This window comes from Castor canadensis, chromosome 14, assembly GCF_047511655.1.
Source record: "Castor canadensis chromosome 14, mCasCan1.hap1v2, whole genome shotgun sequence".
NCBI classification, from domain to species: domain Eukaryota; kingdom Metazoa; phylum Chordata; class Mammalia; order Rodentia; family Castoridae; genus Castor; species Castor canadensis.
This window is the reverse complement of record NC_133399.1, coordinates 78455774-78476706: the sequence shown is the minus strand read 5'-3', so window position 1 is coordinate 78476706 and position 20933 is coordinate 78455774. Positions and strand designations below refer to the sequence as shown.

Genomic DNA, 20933 nt, shown 5'->3' with positions numbered 1-20933 from the left:
TCCTGAGACTGTCAAACTAGGTAAGAACATGCTGTCTACAAGAGAGGGGGATTGGGGAGAGAGCGGGGAGATGTTGGTTAAAAGGTACACGATTTAAATTAGACAGGAAGAATAAGTTCTTGAATCTATTGCAAGTCCAGTGATAGTAAGTTATAAATAATGAATGTTTCAAAAAATGGCTGAGAGTGAATTTCAAATGTTTCACCACAAAAAATGTGAGCTTTAATGGATACATGAGGAGATATATTAATATGATAATATATAATGGAAGAGCTGGGCACCAGCGGCTCACAGCTGTAATCCTAGCTACTTGGGAGGCTGAGATTGGGAGGATCAAGGTTTGAGACTAGCCCAGGCAAATATTTCACAAATCTCCAAAATAACCAGAGAAAAATGGACTTGGAGGTACGGCTCAGGTGGTAGAGTACCTGCTTTGCAAGCACAAAGCCCTGAATTCAAACCCCAGTCTCACCAAAAAATAAAATTATATATATATATAATATATTAATTAGCTTGATCTCATCATTCTACATTGCATACATAAATCAAGGCACCCATAAATGAATCCAATCATGATGTCAATTAAAAATAATAATTAAGATGGGAATGGTGGCTCACACCTATAATCCTAGGTACTTGGGAGGCTGAGATCAGGAGGTTTGAGGTTTGAGGCCAGACCAGGCAAATAGTTCAAGAGACTCCATACCCAAAATAAAGCAAAATGAACTGGAGGTTTGATTTAAGAGGTAGAGTGCCTAATTTGCAAACATGAAGTCCTGAGTTCAAACCCCAGTCCCACCAAAATATAAATAAATAAAAAATAATAATTAATGAACAGTTCTGGGGAAAAACCAGCTCAAAGCCTCAGAAAGATCTGGCACTGTGGTATATGTGTAGTGCCAGCTACTTGTGAGGCTGAAGCAGAAGGATCACTTGAGCACACAAATTCAGGCCAGCCTGAGCTCGACAGAGGTCTCATCTCAAAAAAACAAGAAAAACAACACAAAAAACACCCACAAACATAACAATAACAACAAAAACTCACATTGTGATACTAAAAATACATCCTTTACACATTTGATAGATCAAGTAGACCACCACCCCACTTGACCAAAACAACTGACAACAACAAGAAATAGTAGGGAAACATAGTATCACTTGACTTCTATCAGTATTTACAGAACACCACACTCAAAAGGACAAAGTGTACAAAGGATATTTGCCAAGACAGACTACAAAAGGTAGAACATGTATAGTATGTTTCTATTTATGTAAAAAGCAGAATTAAGAAATATATATACTTTTATATATGCAGACAGAAACTCTGGAAGAATCTATTAGAAAACAGTTACAGGGTCACCTATCTGTGTGCTGAGTGACTGGAAAGGGGAAAGTGAAAAGATGGGGTACTTTATTGTAATTTAAAATTTTTTCAAATGTGAAAATTAACTATTTATCCAAAACATTAAACCAACCAAATTAATAAAGTGACATACTAAGAACTTAAGAACTTAGCCAATAGATGTTAAGTATATCAGAACAAATATGACCCAGAAATCTTGTCATGGCAACTTTTCAAAGGAAATGAATCAAGGGTGTGCACAATGTTTTACCTCATCAAATCACTTAAAAATTTTTAAATGGCAAAGCTCAAGTGGTAGAGCATATGCCTAGAGAGTGCGAAGCCCTGAGTTCAAACCCAGTACCACCAAAAAAGAAATATTTTTAAATGGCAATTGTTCGTCAGTAAGAGATTAACTACAGCATATCTGTGAATGGAATGTTCTGCATTCATTAAAATGATAACTGTAGAATACTCAGGGACAAGTACATGATTGTATTTAGGGTGAAAAAAACCCAGGGAAAGAACTGCAGAGTACAAACAAAAAACGTGGTTATTTTGGGTTATGAAATTGTACGCAAATTATCTTCCTTTCCATATCTTGTAGATTTTTTAAAACAAACGTATAATAAAAACATTACATTTATTGTTTAAAAAAACTGAAGGAAAGAAAATCTTGTTTTCCTTCTAAACACTTTTCGATCAACTTTTCTTTCTCTACAAAGGGATGGCAGACATTGTCTTACCGGTTGCCTTTGTGTTGCCTGAGTCTCTTTCTCAGCAGAGGCCTGGGAACTGGGGCCCCATGACCTCTGAGGAGTGACTGACTTGGCTGGTTTCTCAAAGAGTTCTAAAGGTGCCACAGCTGGAACAGCTTCTTGTTGTTGTGTGCTTGTTTTCTCTACCGGCTTAACTTTTCTTCTTATATCATCTTCTTCAGAGCTCTCAGACTCATCACTAATGGGCTGGGGTTTTCTTGGCTATGAAGAAAACACCACTACTGGTTTAGAAAACACAAATGCTTAAGATTCTTATTATAATGGTGGAAAACTGCAGAATTCATATTTCTCATTTCCAAACAAAAGTAAGCATAAGATGGCAGCACAATTAGTGAGTAGGACAAGAAGCCTAGATTAAAGAGCTCCCCACAAGATGACTGCAAATCACAACCTAAGCATGTTACGAGTGCTATGAAAATTGACTAGGTACATAGATTTGATACCTCTTTCATAAAAAACACTGCAGATATAAAAATACTTTGCTTTTATTATAAAATTATCTTTTAAAACATGTACTTTCTCTATGAAAAACTTTGCTACAAAACACATTTGCACCAATCTAAATAAAAAGAAAATATCTTACAAATTAAGACAGATGAGAGATTAATCCTACATACCTTTTTGGCACTAATTTGTATAGATTCATTTCCACTCGCTTCATTTTCAGAACTGTTTGAACTGTGCCAAAGAACAAGCCATTAATATCATAGACAGATTCCATTTTTATTCCCGTATGTCTTCCTTTAGTTGCTTCTTCAACAGGAAAACAGGCTCAATTTAATGAGGCCATTCCTGCTTATTGTGGGCAGGCCTGTCATATTCCTAGATTAACTGGCTCTCATCCACATCCTCCCACACCCAGGCCACATTAGAGGTAGGCAAGTAATAGTGATCCACTACCACAACACTTGAGCTCGTGGTCGCATCTGAGAGCTGCACCCTCCTCTGAGTTCCCAGTCCCAACTACAGGGGCTATCACCAGTGCTAAACGCTTATCCAGTAGGCCCATCATGAAATAATATAAAAGAGAACACCTCCTTTCATCCTATGAAAGGAAAAAACAACCCTAGGGGAGATAAGAATTCATTTATCTTTTCATTCAATTCAATACAATAAACATTTGCTTAACACCAACCTCAAATTGTAAGCTGTGGTGAATATAATTCTTTAAAAACAAGAGAGACACCTTTCTTTGAAAAGTTCTCTGAGTAGTGAAGGCCAAAGACAGGGTGAAGTGGCAACTTAGCAAGCATGTGACAGACAGATGGCTCCATGGCTGCATTTTGGGAAAGGCGTAACAGTTATGACACTTGAGCTGACTTCTGAAAATACTTTTCCAGGCCAAGAAGAATGGGGAATGGCCTTTAAGGTAGAAGGAAATGTAAATGAAAAAATGTAGTGGTGTCAATCAGCCTGGAATGTTCAAGAAAGAAAACAGAGGACAGAGAGAAAATGCTAGGGAAGAAGTCAAAGAATGTAATGAGGCTTAGAGACAGGCATGAAGGCTGCTGCTTACATGTCTCTCTACTGTCAGCTGGCAGCATCCAGCTGTGGGTGTGCTGTGGCCATCTCCAGACAAAAAACGAGACATGGTGAAAGTATAAGGGCTTGTCATTTCTGCCCAATACAGAGCTCTTTTAAAATATCACAGTGAAACCTCTTTGTACAACTAATATATGCTAATAGAAAAAAAGGAGAAAGCAAAAAGGAAAGAAAGATAGATAGATGTGATTCTCTAACAACAACAGAAAGCACACTTTCCTCCACTCTGTCCAGGGCAGGTTGAACAGAACAAGCACTACACTGACATCTGACGCTTCCTTCCATGGACATCACTAATAAACCTCTTCCGATCCTATTGTCTACTTAAGCCAGGGTTCAAACTAGCACAAGGGCCTTCTATTCCCTGCAGGCAGGCAACAGGGAGACCCTGACATGTGGTAGGCACACAGTAAGGTAAGATGTGCATTTTGGAAAGAGCACTCTGGAAGCTGATGGAACATGAGAGGGTGATTCAGGAGGCAAGGAGACCAAGGGGGCAACTAGTGCAGGAACACAGTGAGAGTGGAAGGGACCAATCTCCAGTGGCTGCGGGGAGGTGGCAGGGGTGTGGAGAGGAAAAAATGGATTCTTGAGATAAACTCTGGCCAGAACCAATAGGATGGGTCAGTCGATGACCATACTAGGAACGGATTGCTGGGTGGAGAGCAGGACCGTTGTGTACAGGACACCAGGGAAGTTTGCTGATACCACCTGAGGGAACAAAGGATGGAACTCGGCTTTGCCTTTAAGGGTCTGAGGTGCCTGTGGGCATCTAGGAAACAAGAGCACTATGCAGGATGTCTTGGAACTCAGGAAAAGGGCCAGACAAGAGAGACGCTCGGGGTCCAAGGGCATACAGGTAGTTAAAACCATGAGAGTTGATTGTAGGTATATGGAGAAGAAGACTAAGTTCAGAATCGCCTATGCATAGGAGGAAAGAAAACCAGAACAAAACAGCTAAATACCTCTGGGACGTTCAGGGGCTGCTTGCGGATGCCTCATGTTCTGGGAAACGCTGCTGATCTCTCTGCAGTGCAGACCCTCTGCCCGACTTCCTCCTGCCTTATTTTCCCAGTCTTTTGTGTGATAGCATCACCATCAACCCAATTAATTATAAGTTAATAATAAAAGCTAGCATTTGGAATTCACCATCCATCCACATCTTTTAAGAGCCTCCGTGTGTTGGTTGATTTATCTCAAAACAATCACATTAGGTAGGCTGCATTATCATCTTATTTTCCAGATCAAGGAACCTGGAAGTTGACAGTCAAGCACTCGGTAGTGCCAGAACAAGGATTTGAACTCAACACAGTGCTCCAAGGTCAGTCACCTCAGCCACACCACCACACTGTATGAATGACCAGATGAACTCAAATTGTCACTGTCTACCACATGCCAGGGTCATGTCCTAGGGACCCAAGATACAGCAGTGAACAGAACACACTCCTGTTCTATTTACGCCATTTCTCCAGGAGAGCAAGTCAACTTTTGACTGGGTAGAGATAAATGCTGTGAGTAAAAAACACACTAAAGAAAATACTCAGATGAAGGAAGGTGATATGTTTTGGGAGGGATCTGAGCAGACCGCTGTGATAGGTGATATTTGAAATCCAAAAGGAAGCACAGAAACAAGCCATGTAGAAATAGAAAAGAAAAGCAACCCAGGCACGAGGAATGGTGTGTGCAAAGTGCATGTTTAGGAATTTGAAGCTCAGCAGAGGCCAAACCAAATCCAGCAATGCAATCTGACAATCATGCCATTCAAAGAAATTATAACTCATTCAGAGTTTCATATACAAAATCTATTACTATGGGCTACATGAGTTAAAAAAAAAACACAACAAAACCACCTAACTCTTATAACAGATGAACTGTGATAAACTCATAACTCATTCTTAAGTACCATTTAAAGAGAACCTTAGGAACAAAGTGTTTTGTCTTTAAAATTTTCAAATATATAGCATTAGTAGATAATGGCAGATTGGAGACCCTTAATAATTTATAATATTGAATTAATTTTAAAAAATAGTAAAAACTTGATTTAAGAAATTCACAGCTTTCATTTACACAATTAACCACAACAGAAGACAAAAATGGAAGACCCCATTTGTAGTAATTGCCAAACACACAAAAAAATTAACTGAATAAACTTAAGAAATGTGTAAAATCTGTAAGAATAAAACTTAGAACAGCAGTAAAGGACAGAGAGAACTTTGTTTAACAAATATCCACATCCTCTATTTTCATTTATAAATTTAACTCAACCCAAGAGACAGCATGCTTTTCTAAGATAACCAGGTATCAATTATTATAAATAATATCAATTATGGAAAATTTATGCTTTTATGTCCCAGTTCCCTTAAGGAAAAACATAAGTTGGCTCAAAAGACGTTAAATCAACTAGTTTTATTAGCTTCTATCTTTAAAGAGTTGCTTAGAAACCCCAGCAATTATGAAAAAACAATTGCTTGGAATGTGAGCAGACCTTCTTTTCCCTTCCTTTCCTTGGGGAGTGGAAGGGATGGAAGAGCTACAGTGCCCGGAGAATTCTTCATCATCAGCATAGATAGCAGTGCTGTGTAAGGGAGGATCTGTAAAAGACAGAAACATACGGCTTTAGTAGTATGGCTGCTTGGGCACTATTTAAGTTATAGTCACCTACAGTGGAGTACAAAACATTCTGTGTTTAAACTGCTGACAAAAATCAAAATCAATTACACAGGCCCCTTCCCACAGGTTTCTGATCCCACAAATCAGTAATTCAAAATTTAAACTATCTCACTAGTAAATACATGGATGTTTATAAATTAGAATTCTGTATTTCTATACTTATATATACTTATTATAACAAAAATAGGAACGGGGTGTAGCAGGAGACAGTAGTCTGGCTGGGCTCATGGCAGAAGGGGAGAACCTGAGGGAGCAAGGGAGGTGGCCAGCAGTGACAGACTTGAGTTGCTGCAGGAGGGGGATCTAGTAAGTACCAAGCAACCATTTCTTCACAAATTTTAGCATGACAGTGAAAATTTAAACACTTTTTCAAATAAGTAGCTGCTTAAATAATGAACATATCAGCCTTACATTTTTAAAGTTAGTAATATACTCTGTATAGGCAAAGGGATTTAATTTACAGCTGTGAATAACAAGGACAAAAAAAAAAGATAAGAAATAGACCAATTCTAAATTTCCATATGTAACCAGTCAGATGAACTGGAACCTTACAACTTAACAAAACAGACCAATAATCTAATCGAAAAATGGGCAAAGGAGTTGCACAGACAATTCCTCAGTGAAGATATACAATTAGCTAATAAGTACATTGAGAAGATGCATGACATCATTAGTCACTAGGGAAATGTGAATCAAATCCATGAGATACACTTCAGGAAAAAGAGAAAAGGCAAGACAAAAAAGCAAGCCCAGAAAATAACAACTGCAGGTAAGGATGGAGAGAAATTGGAACCCTATGCCTTACTGGTAGAATATAAAATGGTCAGCCACTGGCGATCCCTCAGGAAATTAAACATAGAAATGGTACACATTAACAGTACCATCATTCACAATAATCAAAATGTGAAAGCAATCCAAATACCCCTTGACAGATGAAAGGATAAATGTGTAGTGTATATATATACAAATGGGGAACAGCGTTCATGCTGTCACATGAATGGATCTTAAAGACTGTATGCTAAGTGAAATAAACCAGCTACAGAAGGACAAATATTGTGTAACTTCTTTCATATGAAGTTCCTGGAATAGTCTAATTCATAGAGACAGGAAGTAGAATGGTGGCTGATGGCGCTGGGGTGAAGGGAGAATAGGAAGTTGCTATTTCATGGGTACAGAGAGAGTTCAAGTTGGGGAAGATGAAAAAGTTCTGGAGATGGATGGTGATGCTGCTTATTCAACAACGTGAAGGTACACATAAATTTTATGTTATGTATTTTACCACATATGCACACAAAACCACAATGAGATACTACTTCACACTAACTCAGATGGCAAAATTGAAAAGTCAGATTAACAAGCATTAGAGATGTGAAATTGGACCCCTTCATACTCTGCTGCAGAAATGTAAAGCAGTACAGTTCCTTTTCAAAACAGTTCCTTATTGTTAAAAACAGAATTACTGTAAGACCTAGCAACCCTACTCATATGCCTATGCCCAAGAGAACTGAAAACATATATCCACACAAAAAGGTGTGGGTGAATGTTCACAGCATCATTATGGTCCAAACACAGAAAGAACCCAAATTCACATCAATCAATGAATGCATAACAATACTGCTATGTCTAAATAATGGAAGATTGTTGAAGTGTAAAATTTTTTAGCAATGAAGTAGATACATGCTACAACCCTCAAAAACACTATGCTAAGAAAAGAAGCCAGTCACAAAAGACCACATAGTGTATGATTTCATTTACATGAAGTGTCAGGATAAATCCATAGAAACAGGAAGTAAATTTAAGGTTGCCAGGGGTTCAAATAAAGAGAGAAAAGGGAGTAACTGGTAATGGGTAAGGCATTTCTTTCTTTCTTTCCTTTTTTTTTTTTTTGCAGTACTGGGGTTTGAAGTCAGGGCCTTCAACACTCCACCAAGCCTCTTTTTTGTGTTAGGTATATTTGAGATAGGGTTTCGCAGAATTAATTGCCCAGGGCTGACTTCAAATCGCAATTCTCCTGATCTCTGCCTCCTGGGTAGCTAGGATTACAGGCGAGAGCCACCGGTGCCCAGCCAGGCATTTCTTTCTAAGGCAAAAAAATCTGGAATAGGATAATGGCTGCACACTTTGTTTCTCATGGTGGTATTGCTTTTGTTTTTTTGAGAGAAGATCCTGTTAGACAGCCCAGGCTGGATTTGAAGTTGTGATTCTCTGGCCTCAATCTCTTGAGTGCATGCACCACCACCTGACTGGCACAGAATTATTTTTGAGTATACTAAAACCCAGTGAATTTTATACTGCAAAAGAGTGAATTTTTATAGTACATGAATTATGTCTCAGTTTTTTAAAGTATAGAATGTCTCTTAGATTTAGTGTTCTTTTAGATAAGTAATTCAAACATTTCTATCAAGTCATAATAAAAGGTATATTCTAGTGATTATTTCTCATAAGATTTACATACGTTTCATATATATTTCACAAAACATGTATTTTCTTTTATTAAAAAAAAACTGAAAATTTTTAGAAGTCAAGTTGAAAATATGTGAGAAGGTATATAAATTTTCAAAATTCTCTTTATAGTTATTCCTGCAAAAATGCTGATCACTGTTCTTCCAGAGGTGGTGGCCCTTGGCACTTAACCATTTTTGGCCTCTGACTGGTCAGTGACAGTGAGAAAAGCCATCCATTTGGACAGCTCACAGACTACTGATTAGTCAAGTACCAACTGTGTCCCAACCAACAAGCATGGCGGGGGTGCCGATGCATGCTGGTGGCTCGCGCCTGTAATCCTAGCTACTCAGGAGGATCCAGGTTGGAAGCCAGCCTAGGGCAAACAGTTCAAGCAAGAGAACCTATCTTGAAAAAAAAAAAACCAACACAAAACAGTGCTGATGGAGTGGCTCAAGTGGTAGAGTACCTGCCTAGCAAGTGTGAGGCCCTGAGTTCAAACCCTAGGACCACCAAAAAAAAAAAAAGAAAAAATGGGGGAAATTCACTGTACTTCCCTCAAATGTCTCTGCCTGGTGGGTTTATGGTAAGGGGAAATCCCATCACTCTTCTTCCTAAAACCCCTTTCCAAATGGCTTTTCCAAATGGGAGTATGCACTACTGTAATTATCGTAAGAGGAGTGGAACGTTCGCCATTGCTGCTAAAAGAGTTCTACCTTGATAATGTTCTCAGTTTCAATGATCCTAGAAGAAAGATTAATTAGAAATTAAAATCATCATGTATTACCCTGAACACTGTATTTATATGAAGAGTGATTCTTACATTTGAAGACACTTTCGTATTTCTATTACATCTAGCCTCAAGTCATTTCAGAATAAGGACTTAAAAGTACTAACCAAAGGTTTCAGAATGCTCTTCATCTCTCTCGTTCTCGCCCAGCCTGCCGATGCTTGAGATCTCAGAATTATCAGGAAAATCAAAGACATCAGTGGGCTTGTGCTTTGGAGCAGCTTTCTAAAGGTGAATAAAATCAAAGTTGCTGAATTGGCACTGACAAGAAACATTCTTTTTTTTTTTTTAGCAGTACTAGGGGTTGAACTCAGGGCTTCATGCTTGCCACTTGAGCCACTCCACCAGCAAGGAACATTTCGAAGCCAATTTATCTAGCAAGGGTACTCTTGCTACCACTGGGGTCGGAAGAAATACTTGCATACTTGACACTTTTGAGGGTTACAGATGACTTTGAGCACCTAAGGCAGGATTGGCAAACTTTTTCTGTAAAGGATTGAAGCGTAAATACTTCAGACACTCTTGGTCATTGGGTTTCTGTGGCAACGACTCAGGTCAGCCACTGTTAGATGAAAGACAGTGGCAATGCAAAAAAACAACCATAACTTTCCTTATAGGCACTGAAATATGAATTTCACAGCATTTTCACAGGTCATGAAGCCTTTTAACCATTTAAAAATGTAAAAAACATTCTTGGTTCACAAAGCTGTACAAGAACAAGTATCAGGCTAGATTTGGTGCACATGTTGGTTGTCTGAATCCCTGATCCAGAGAAAGCTTTGGGCTCTCTCCTCAGGAAAATACCAGGTATATGAAAGTTCATAGAGTCTGGTAAAAACTCCTGCCTACTGGAGAGAGACCAGGGTATACAGTTCAATATACTGACAAACCCAGGAAATGTGTTAACCCAAATCCTAATGAAAGACCAAAACATAAATAAAATGAGAAAAACTTCCTTGGTAGCTTGGAAAATGTAGAGGGATACTATTAACAGATGAGAAAACAAGAAAATTCTAGAAGATACAAAGGAGATGGAATGAAACTGGTGAATAAAACGAAAACTTTACCTCTCACAGACCATCAATGAAGGAATCGTTCATGATGGGCTTGGTGGTAGAAAGCCCAAAGAGAGTTGATAGACACACTCTAAGGCAAGAGAGGCCTCCACCACACAGAAGGGTGGGAAAGCTGGAGAAACCATTCCACACACTCTGACTTTCAACTAAGGAAGACTGGGAACAGTCTAAAGAGCTCCGAGACTGCCCCACACCCATACACACAAGTCACACTGGTCTTTAGCAGTCAGTAGGCAGGGCAGGAGAGCTAAGAGAAGTCTACCCAGAGAACTAAGGCTGGGATGGAGACAGAGAAAGCCAGGCCAGGCTAGAGAGCAAAAAGAATTCTGAACAGCCAGCTGGGCAGGCTGAAAGGCAGGTACTCCCATACAGAGTTCACTTGGAACACCAAAGGCAACCTGGTAAGTCACTGGGAAAAAGCTGGAATTAGCAATCAAGTGTGTTCTGGAAATGTGCCTGTCTATGATAGATATTTAAGACTTTTTCCTGAAGAAAAATAGAACAGCAGGGTTGGAGATGTAGCACAAGAGGTAGAGCACTTGCCTAGCAAACATAAGGGAGGCCATGGATTCAATCCCTAGCATCACACAAAAACCAATCAAACGAAAAACCTATAATAAACCATAATACGGATTAAGTGGAATACTATCATAAGCAATTGTTGAAAACTGTAACAGAGAAATTGCTATTAGTGAAAAATGCCAAAATACAAAAACTTAACACATTTTTTACATGGTATCAATTACCTGAATAAAATTAAAATAGAGCTAGCTCAGAGAAAAAGAAGGTTCTAAAATGTTAACAAAGGTTGTTTTCTCCACAATGTCAGAAAAATATTTTTGCACAATAAAAAACTGAGCTTACTAGAAGTCTCCAAAGCTGAGGTTCCCACAAAATTTTATTGTTTTTAACAGTAAGAAAATTACCTTAAAATATAAAAAGATTACTTACGTCTCTCATGGAATGTGTTCTTCCTAAAGTGGTCTTTGAATACTGTGCACTATTAAACAGCAAACAACAACGAAATAAAAAAGAGAAAATTAGAAAAAAAGTTAAATGAGTGGGAGAAACACAGTAATGTGTGACCCTTTCCAAACATCCTCTCCATGTCACATACCTCAGTGTGTGTCCAGTGGAATTATGTTATACCAGAAACCTTTTAGAAAGCAGAAGCTGTATTTCACAAATTTACCCACATGTAAAACAGCCTCCTCTCTCCCTCAGGGACATGGAGGTTCCCAAGCCTGCTATTCACCTGGTCTGAGGTCCTATTCCATCAGCAGTAACCGACTAAGTAAGTAAGGGGAGGTACATTAGTATTAAGGAGGCACCTGACACCTGTTCCACTCTGGGCCTGACTCTATACATATGTTCTCTCATTTAACTAACAGTCCTAGGTGGAAGTGACTCCCACATGTGGGCAACATACAGCCAGGAAGAGAAAAACCTGTATTAAAATCACTATTACTTTAAATCAAGTATGACCCCTTTCCGCCCTTTAAAATCCTAGGGTTAAAAAAGATAGAGCTGCATTTCTTCCACAACCTTAAAGTACACAAATCTAACAATAATGACAATAATGAAAACTGGAAAAAACAGGCAGGAAAAAATATAATAATGTATTAACAATTATTATATTGTCAGTAATTAGTGAATATGCCCTGAGTACCCTCCATGTGGCAGGCACTGTCCAGGGGTACAAGAGATACCCTGAAATAATACAGCACATGGGCCCTGACCTAAAATATGCCGTGTAGATTATATCAGTAGTGTAGTATGTCTGAACGAATACTGCTTTGTGCAACTTTTCATATGATACAATTTCAAATTTACAGAAAAATTGCAAAAGTAGTACAAGGACCTTCTGTGTACCCTACACCCACTAACTGTTTACATTTTGTCTCATTTTCTTTCTTGTGTGCGTGTGTCTATGTCTGATTGTCTATGGCAATCTTGAGACACTGTACCCCCAAGTTCTTCAGTCAGTATGTTCTTCCTAAGAGGTAGCATCTTGCATAGTGGTAGTATAATTTCTAAAATCAAGAAATTTAACAGTGATATAATTATCTATCATCTTGCATAGTGGTAGTATAATTTCTAAAATCAAGAAATTTAACAGTGATATAATTATCTATAGTCCATAGCTAAATTTCAGCAATTGCCCTTCATGTCCTATAATATTTCAACTACCATATTTTTAAAATACAGAAAAATATAAAATATAAGATGGCACTATAGTATTTTCATAAACCTTTTGTTTGGTTGTTTATTTGTGTGAGTACACGTATGTGTGTCCTAATTTCATTAACATGAATCACAGTTAAAGAAATGGAGAACTGGAGCAGTGGTTCTCAAACCTCAGTATGCATCAGAATCATCCTGGGGGCCCAGGCTGGAGATGTAGGTCAGTGGGAGAGTGCTTGCCTTGCATGTATGAGGCCCTAGGTTCTACCCCCAGCACCGGGAAAAAAAGCAAGAAAAATAAATAAATAAAAGCCATTGCTGATTCACATGAGGGCGTGGTAAAACAGGTTACTTGCTCTCTTCAAAACAGCCAAACTGTGGAATCAGCCAAGATGCCCAACAACCAATGAATGGATAAAGATCACACACACACACACACACACACACACACACACACATTCAGGTATAAAAAAAAAATGAAATTATGTCATTTATAAGCACATGGATGGAACTGGGGATCATGCTGACACAAGCCAAGCTCAAAAGGCCAAATGTTGCCCGTTCTCGCTCATTTGTGGAACATAGACCTAAAATGATGATAATAATATTAATAGGACATGAACATACACTGAAGACTGTTGGGGGGGCGGTGTCACTGGCAGCAGTGGGAAAGGAAAGGATACTAAGGGGTGAAGAGGATGGAAGTACTCTTAAAATCCACTGAAGAATCTGAAGGGGGAAGGTGTGAAATAGCACAGTGAAACCCCTTTGAACAATCAATTTACACTTAAAAAATGAAGGACAGGAAGGTTAAAAGAGGTCCTGTCCAGGGGTGGGAACCAGTGGGAGGGTGGAGGGTTGGTTAGTGGAGAGGGTGAAGGAGGGTGAAAATGGTGGATGTACTTTATATTCATGTGTGAAAATAGAATAAAACCTATTGAAATTGTTCTAAGAAGGAGGGGAAGGGGATAAGGGAGAATGATGGAAGGGATGAATCTAATCAAGATACATTATAAGCACATATGTAAATGTCACAATGTATCCCCCTGTACAATACATGCTAACAAAAATGTAATGAAAAAAAGAGAAGAGAGGAATATAATGGAGGGGGTAAACTGTTCAAGGTACACTGTACGAGTGTATGGAATTACCACAATGAAATCCCCTATTATTAATGTATGATAAATCAAAAATAAAATTTAAAAATGACCAAAAAAAAAAAAAAAATCCAGGTTGCTTGAAGCCACCATACCCCAACTGTCTGATTCAGTAAGTCTGGGATGGCTGTGAGATTTTGCATTTCTAATGAGTTCTCAGGCTTTATTTGATTCTCAAACCTAAGAAAGAAGGCAGAACAAGTATTTGCTTTATGGTAACTTTGTACGTTCTGAAATTCAGAAAAGTTAGGGGACTTCTCAATGGTCCAAGTAACTAAGTTGGACTGGAAACCAGATCATGTACTTAACCTAAAGCTTTTCACCTGCTTCTTGTCTGTCCTCAAATCAACTGTGAAGTTTCCTCTCTACTTTGGGCTGCAGTCCAGGTGGGAGTTTCTAAAAGATGGAAATATCTATGATAACTGTTTGTAAAAATTTTTGTTGTATGTGCACTAGTGTGTTTTAAGGGAACAGGATGAATAGATTTCCCGAGCTTCAAACCCAAAAATGTTAAAAACAAAACAAAACAAAAAAACCCCAACAAAACCTACTGGCCAATCAAGCGAAGTTTAACTCTTTTCAGCTGAGGTGCTATACGCCTATATTCTTTTCTAATCTTCTACCCCGGTGGCCACAGGAGTCTAGTTTGGGTTTTCCTCCCTCCCTAGTGCCCTGCTCCAGCATCTGCAAACACCGGGCCAGTCTTCACACGGGAGAACTTGTAGGTGTGTGGTCTTGGAAAGCGCCAGTAGCAAGCCGAAACCCTTCTGGCCAGGTCCAGACCCAGCTTCCCACGCGCTCCAGACTCCGCCAGAGGGTCACCCACCCAACGAATCACTGAAGACTGATGTTTTAGAGCGCACTTTTGCAAGCTGCTTTCAATTGCATGGCCTTTTCTCAATGCATGCCCTTTTTAATAAAAATAAGATGCCTGGCCCACCCTTTATAGGCTTTTAGGGCATTCCAAGACAGGGTCTTACAAAATAACGAGTTCTGACGGGGGGAAGGGGAGAGAAGGGGGAGGGCAAGGAGCGGGAGATAAGAGAAAGAGGGAAGATGGGAGGAAGGGAGGGGAATGAGTGGAAAACAGGAGGCACTCAATAAGTACTTGTTGAATACTTTGTTTCAAGCTATTTTGGGGCGATTAGCAGACTTTCTCCCTGGGACTGTTACCACCCCGGTTTTATTGTCTTTTGAAAGCCAGGCCCTGAGCAATTAGTCACTCGGACAAGTTTCACAGTGGCAGCACCCAACAGCTGGTAGAGGCACAGACCCGGCAGGACAGGAAGAAGATAACATCGGGCCCCAAGCGTCCTGAGGGTCCGCGGCACTTACTCTGCACGCCCGGAAGACCGCACCCGCCACCGCAGGGCCATTCCGCCGCTTTCCGCGCCACCCGCACCCGCGAACCTCCCGCCAAACCACGCGCTACTCAGAGCACCAATCAGAGCTGAGCACTCCACTTTCTCTTCACCCACCCCGCCTCTTTCCGGGGCGAGAGCATTAGTGAAAACCCGGACTGGCAAAAGAACATGACGGAGCTGGCGTCCATACCTTACAACTAGTTGCTGACGGAACTTTCCCTCCCACCTAAATTCCGTGCCTGGTTTTCAGAGCTTTAGAACTTCGTGGCCCCGTGGGCGGAAAAAGAGGAGGAGATAGAACGTTACAGTGGGTGGGCAGGGGCCAGTAATGGGCGGGTACAAAAGCTAGATTGGCTTTGCAACAGTTGTGGTCTCTGTAATTGTCAGAGAGCAAGGTCTTTCGAACTAGAACTAGGCTTTGAGCTTCCTTGCTGCCTGCAGTGTAAATTTGACGTGTTATTTATCCTCTATTCCAGTATCTTCCTTTGCAAACGGGGAAGGTCCCTTCTGGGAGTTATCTTCTTTGATTTTTTCTTTCTGTTTAAAATTTTTATTGTAATGCAAAAGAATGAACAATTAACTCAAAATGCATTAAAGACCTAAATAAGAGCTAAAACTATAAAACTCAGAAGAAAACATTGGACAAAAGCTTCATGATCCTGAACTAGGCAGTGATTTCTTGACTAAGAAACCAAAGGCACAGTTTGGGATTGACGGAGAGGTTCACGAGCTGGATGGCCATACATGGTTGTGCAACAGGTGAATTTGTTTAATGCCACAGAACCACACACTGAAAAATGGTTACAATAATAAAAGTTGTGTTCTGTATTTTATCACAGTGAAGATATAACATGCTTCATGCATACAAAAGAATATAACATGTAAAGATAAAAACAAACACCAGTGTAAACACCACTGGATTAGGGAATAGATAATTACATGTAACTCTAGGATACCCCTCTGAGCGGCACCCTCTTTCTCCCATGTTTCTATGTTTATCATTGCTATGCTTTCCTACCTTGATCTATCCCTAAATAATGTATAATTATTACATGTTTCAAACCTTATGGGCTGGTAGAGTCGCTCAAATGGCAGAGTGCCTGCCTAGCAAGCATGAGGCCCTGAGTTCAAACCCCAGCACCACCAAAACCAAAACAGAATGTTCAAATATTTGGTAGGTATTCTGCAAGTGCCCTTCTTACCCAAAGCTATGCTTTTTTGAAGTATCCGCATTGTAACCACAATCTGCATGTAGCTTTCATTTGCCTTTGGAATGGATTAAGTAGATGTTTCACATTTTTTTCTTTTGTGCATGGATACATCAGTTACTTTCAGTCTTTTGCTACACCACCGGTGCATCACCATTCTTGTGTCTCTTTCAAGGCATGTATTGAAGAGTCTCTCAAGGATAGGGTCTGTAGTGACATTATTGCTACATAGGATAGACATTTTCAACTTCACATGATGCTCATTTTTTCATGTCGTTTTGTAGACTGTGGACTACTCAGTTTATAACCTTGTCAGCAATATATAGGAGCCCCTCCCCCACTCCACATACTTTTGGTAGTTAAAACTTTCAAGACTTTTGTACTTCTACATTTTTACCCATCTAGTGAATTGAAATGTTTGTGTTTCTAATCTTTCATTGTTTATAGGTCATTCCTGTTTCCTCTTCCATGAAATGTGGGTTCATAACCTACTCAGAAATCATTTGGGCGGCTGCCATAGAAGGATAAATCACCTTTGAGGTACTGGAGGAAGTTCCCCATGGATGGGTAGAAACAGAGTTCCTGGAGTCACTAAAGTTGTCACCCTTGGGGAAATGGTAGGTAGATCCATTTTCTGGGAAAGGGAGTGTAGTCGGACCTTTTGTGGTGGGGTTCTGAAAAAAGCAAACAACTCAACTATTGGGACAGGAAAGAATTTAGCACTCTAGGTAGAAATAGCAAAAACTCAACGCAAGTAGGTTTAAATGATTAAAGGACTTTATGAGCTCTATGGCTCGTGTCACTGAGGTGATGGGTATTGTGCTGCTTTTGCAGTTTGAACTAGAGGTTTGAGAAGCCATCAGAGCTCTGAGCTGGTTTTCTTGCTTTTGTTGTCCACTTTGCCCTCAGGCTGGATTCTTTTGTTGTTATCCTCATTGTGTCATCACCACTTGGATTTACATATTTACTATGATCCAGGCATGGTTCTGAGTGTTTCCTGTTAGCTCATTTAGTGCTCTAACTCTGTGTGATATGCACTATACTCCCACTTTACATCTGAAGTTCATCATTTGCAAATGGTGTTGCCTGCCCTCAATGCCAGGTTTCTGGACCAGAGCCTGCACCCGGCAGCCGTGCCAAGTTCAGGTCTGAATTCCACCATTCAACGAGAGAGCCTAGCTATATGTGAACATTCTCAGAAAAAGGCCTGACGTATCTACCTGTGTTTAGGGTTCTGTGGGGAAACAGAACGAGCATACATGGCAAGAAGGAGAAAGAAAGACTAATTTGTCTGAAGGAATTATCTCACATACTGTGGATATTGGCAAGTCCAAACCCTCCAGGGCAGGCCAGCGGGCTGGGCATTCAGGGAAGAACTGGTGTTGCAGCTTTGAGTCTAAATCCCCTAGGGCAGCAGTCTAGAAATCCAGACAGGGTTTCAGGGTTTCTGCAGGGTTGCAGACTTAAGAGTATCTCTTCTTCTGGAAGTCTCAGTCTTTTCTCCTAAGGCTGTCAACTGACGGAATGAGGCCCACCCACATTATGAAGGGTAAATCTGTCTTATTCAGTCTACCAATTTGAATGTTAAATACATCTTTAAAAAAATACCTTCACAGTAGCATCTAGATTGGTGTTTAACCAAATAGCTGGGCACTGTAGCCAAATCAGGTTGATAGGTAACATTAGTAATCACACTAATCTAAACCAGTCCCTGGAGCCAGGGGAATGGAATACACTCTTAGCTTCCTGGAACCACATGGGTCCCTATGAGAACTGGGGTGGTGGTGATGCACAGATGACATGCGCAGGAATTTCAGGTGCTCACGGTTTTTGAGCCCGCTCTGAGGATGAAAGCACAGGTGGACTCCAGCAGCAGAGGTTGGAAAAGATTTTATTTGTAGAGAAGAGAAAGACTGCATATTGGGGAATGTAGGGGGACCCAGAAACCAGAAACCAGTGGTCCCCTGGGTTAGGTTGGATATTGGGTTTTTATAGCCTTTTTGCATTGCCTGAGGGTGGAGATGTCTCTCAGGTGCAGACAGAAGGGTCCTGGGAAGGAGAGGTGTCTTCTTGACCACTTATCACCTTTTGGGACCTCCTTCAGTGGGAGGGAGGGTTGAAAATTGTGAAAGGGGGGGGGGGGGAAATAGACATTTTAGAGACAGACTATTCAAGTCCACTACAGAAATGTGCCTTAGGTCATAGAGCTAGCCATAAGGAAGCCAGAATTCCAAGCCAGGTATCCTAACACCCAAATTCCCCTTAGTGCCCCGTCTCCATCATGCTGCTCTGTCAAATTATCAGTTTAGCACAGGGATTCTCAAGTTGGTGGAGGGAGAGCAGAGGGAAGGGAGCCATTCTGGGATCTCTAGTCAAATGTAGCATAATAAGGCAGGTCAGTGCTGTACCATGAAGAAGATTCCCAGTTTGCTGTAGCCAGAGGTTATGTGAGAACCATGTGTAAGAACTTGATCCAAAATAGCAATTTCAGAGTTTCTGTTGGCTATTTGTACCACTGAGGATCGAGACCTTCCTGAGCTGAATAAATAAGGCTAAATGTACACGTAGTTTGGGCTGGAAGAGAACAAAAGGGCTCATGGGAAGGCACTACTGGACATGTGGGGACTGGAGGCTGGCAAGGGGCAGAAGGATCAGGCCAATGTTTTGTATTTTAAGATGGAGCCTGTGTTGTGCTGTACCCTTTCCACCAATGTTGGCCTTTAGTAAATGTTAGCTGAACTCACCAGCCTTGAGTCAGTGTGTCTGAGTGCAGTGAGGAAGGAAGGGTCCTGTTCAGGATGGGGTGTAGGAATAGGAAGGAGGCAGAGGCTAAGGACACAGGGACAAGTTACCCCACTCCAGGGTAACTTGAAGCAAGGTGAATAACCACTGAGGGACCCCAGAGATACCTGATAATGGGTTACTTCCTTAAGTTATATAAAATACTATTGAATGTGGTGGCACACACCTGTAATCCTAGCAACTCCTGAAGTGAGTATAGGAGGATCATGGTTCAATGTGGCCTGGGTAAAAGCATGAGACCCTATCTGAAAAACTAAAATCAAAACGGCTGGAGACATGGCTCAAGTGGTAGAGCACTTGCCTAGGATTCTAGAGGACTTGAGTTCAAACCCCAATACCAAATAAAATAAAATTATATAAAATACTTTCATGTTTGGAAAATGGGAAGTACCCTATTATACCACAAATCACAGAAAATTAGCTGTGCACAATGAGGCACGCCTGTAATCACAACATTTGGGAGGCAGAAGCAGGAGAATCATGGGTTCAAGGCCAGCTACATAGAGAGATCCTGTCTCAAAACAAACAACAATAAAAACAAAATGAAACAAAAATTTTTAAAAACCCAACAGAAAATAACCATAAAAGTTCTTGGATGGTTGGGATAAGTGAGGGGTGGGCATGAATACTTCCCTACTAAATGCATCTTCCCTGTGAAGTGGGTTAATGTATTTATTAGTTCCATACTTGGGATTATTAGTTTTGTGTTTAAATATTATTTACTCTGCAGGCTTATGAAGATGAGAAGAGTATGGAGGTCCCTAGATTCATGGAAGGCTTTTCATTCCTGATGGATGGAGCCTCTGCCTTTTTCTATGCAGCTTTGGCTTAATTTTCTGTTCTGCACTGTATCCACCAGAGGGCAGATAAAGAAAGGGGCTGGAGACTTGTGAATGTAACTAGAGGACTGAGCTACTCATTTTCAGATCTGTAAATATCAATTCAAAGTCTGCTCAAGAAGATTAATAAGACTGGATGTTTTACCTGTCCTTGTTAACTTAGTTTCCACTTTACACAAATTCTGTTCTTCCCTGAGAATAGAGAAATTCTATTTAATTTATTAAATCTGTCCCTGTTAACTACCCTTAAAGCAAAGAGTTTGATTTTGTATTATAGAGAGGAAAATAATCTATTTCTCAAAATTTTCTGCTGTGGCATTTACCTTAGCCCTTACTAAAATATTGGGTAAGCAGGAATGCCTCCTAAAGTTGCAGTTTAATAAACGAAGGCCGTTATCTGTTTTAAACAGACCAACTGCTCAACATCTGTGACTATGACAGTGCAAAACAACTCAAAATGTCCCAGGAGGACGGGGCGGGGGGTGGGGGGGAGGGAAGGGAAGGAGGACACACTACCTTTAAGAGGAAATGAGACATAGAAAAGAAGTACCATTCACTGTCTTTCAAAGTGTAAGGCAGATTTTTCCATGGTAGCCAACAGCAGTGACATTCTATACCTTCACATGTCACAAGCTGGCTAGCTTACCCAGTGACTAACTTATTTGCCCTGTAACTAATATTGTCCTACTTTTTCCAGACCTAACTGGCCCGGGTCCTACCCAAGCTGAGATCACATGG

At 40.3% G+C, this 20933-nt stretch overlaps 1 protein-coding gene across 1 annotated transcript in view; it reads right to left on the bottom strand.

Annotated features, from left to right (window-relative positions):
• Cenpu (centromere protein U) overlaps nucleotides 1-15706 on the bottom strand; it is a 33999-nt gene extending 18293 nt beyond the window's left edge. Inside the window, exons 1-6 of the mRNA XM_074054874.1 lie at nucleotides 15318-15706; nucleotides 11593-11641; nucleotides 9673-9790; nucleotides 6149-6254; nucleotides 2739-2799; nucleotides 2089-2322 (exon numbers count right to left, since the gene is read on the bottom strand). Coding sequence (XP_073910975.1) covers nucleotides 2089-2322; nucleotides 2739-2799; nucleotides 6149-6254; nucleotides 9673-9790; nucleotides 11593-11641; nucleotides 15318-15358 — 609 coding nt within the window. The 5' untranslated portion in view covers nucleotides 15359-15706. The remainder of the gene's footprint in view (nucleotides 1-2088; nucleotides 2323-2738; nucleotides 2800-6148; nucleotides 6255-9672; nucleotides 9791-11592; nucleotides 11642-15317) is intronic.
• Nucleotides 15707-20933: the final 5227 nt, after the last annotated feature.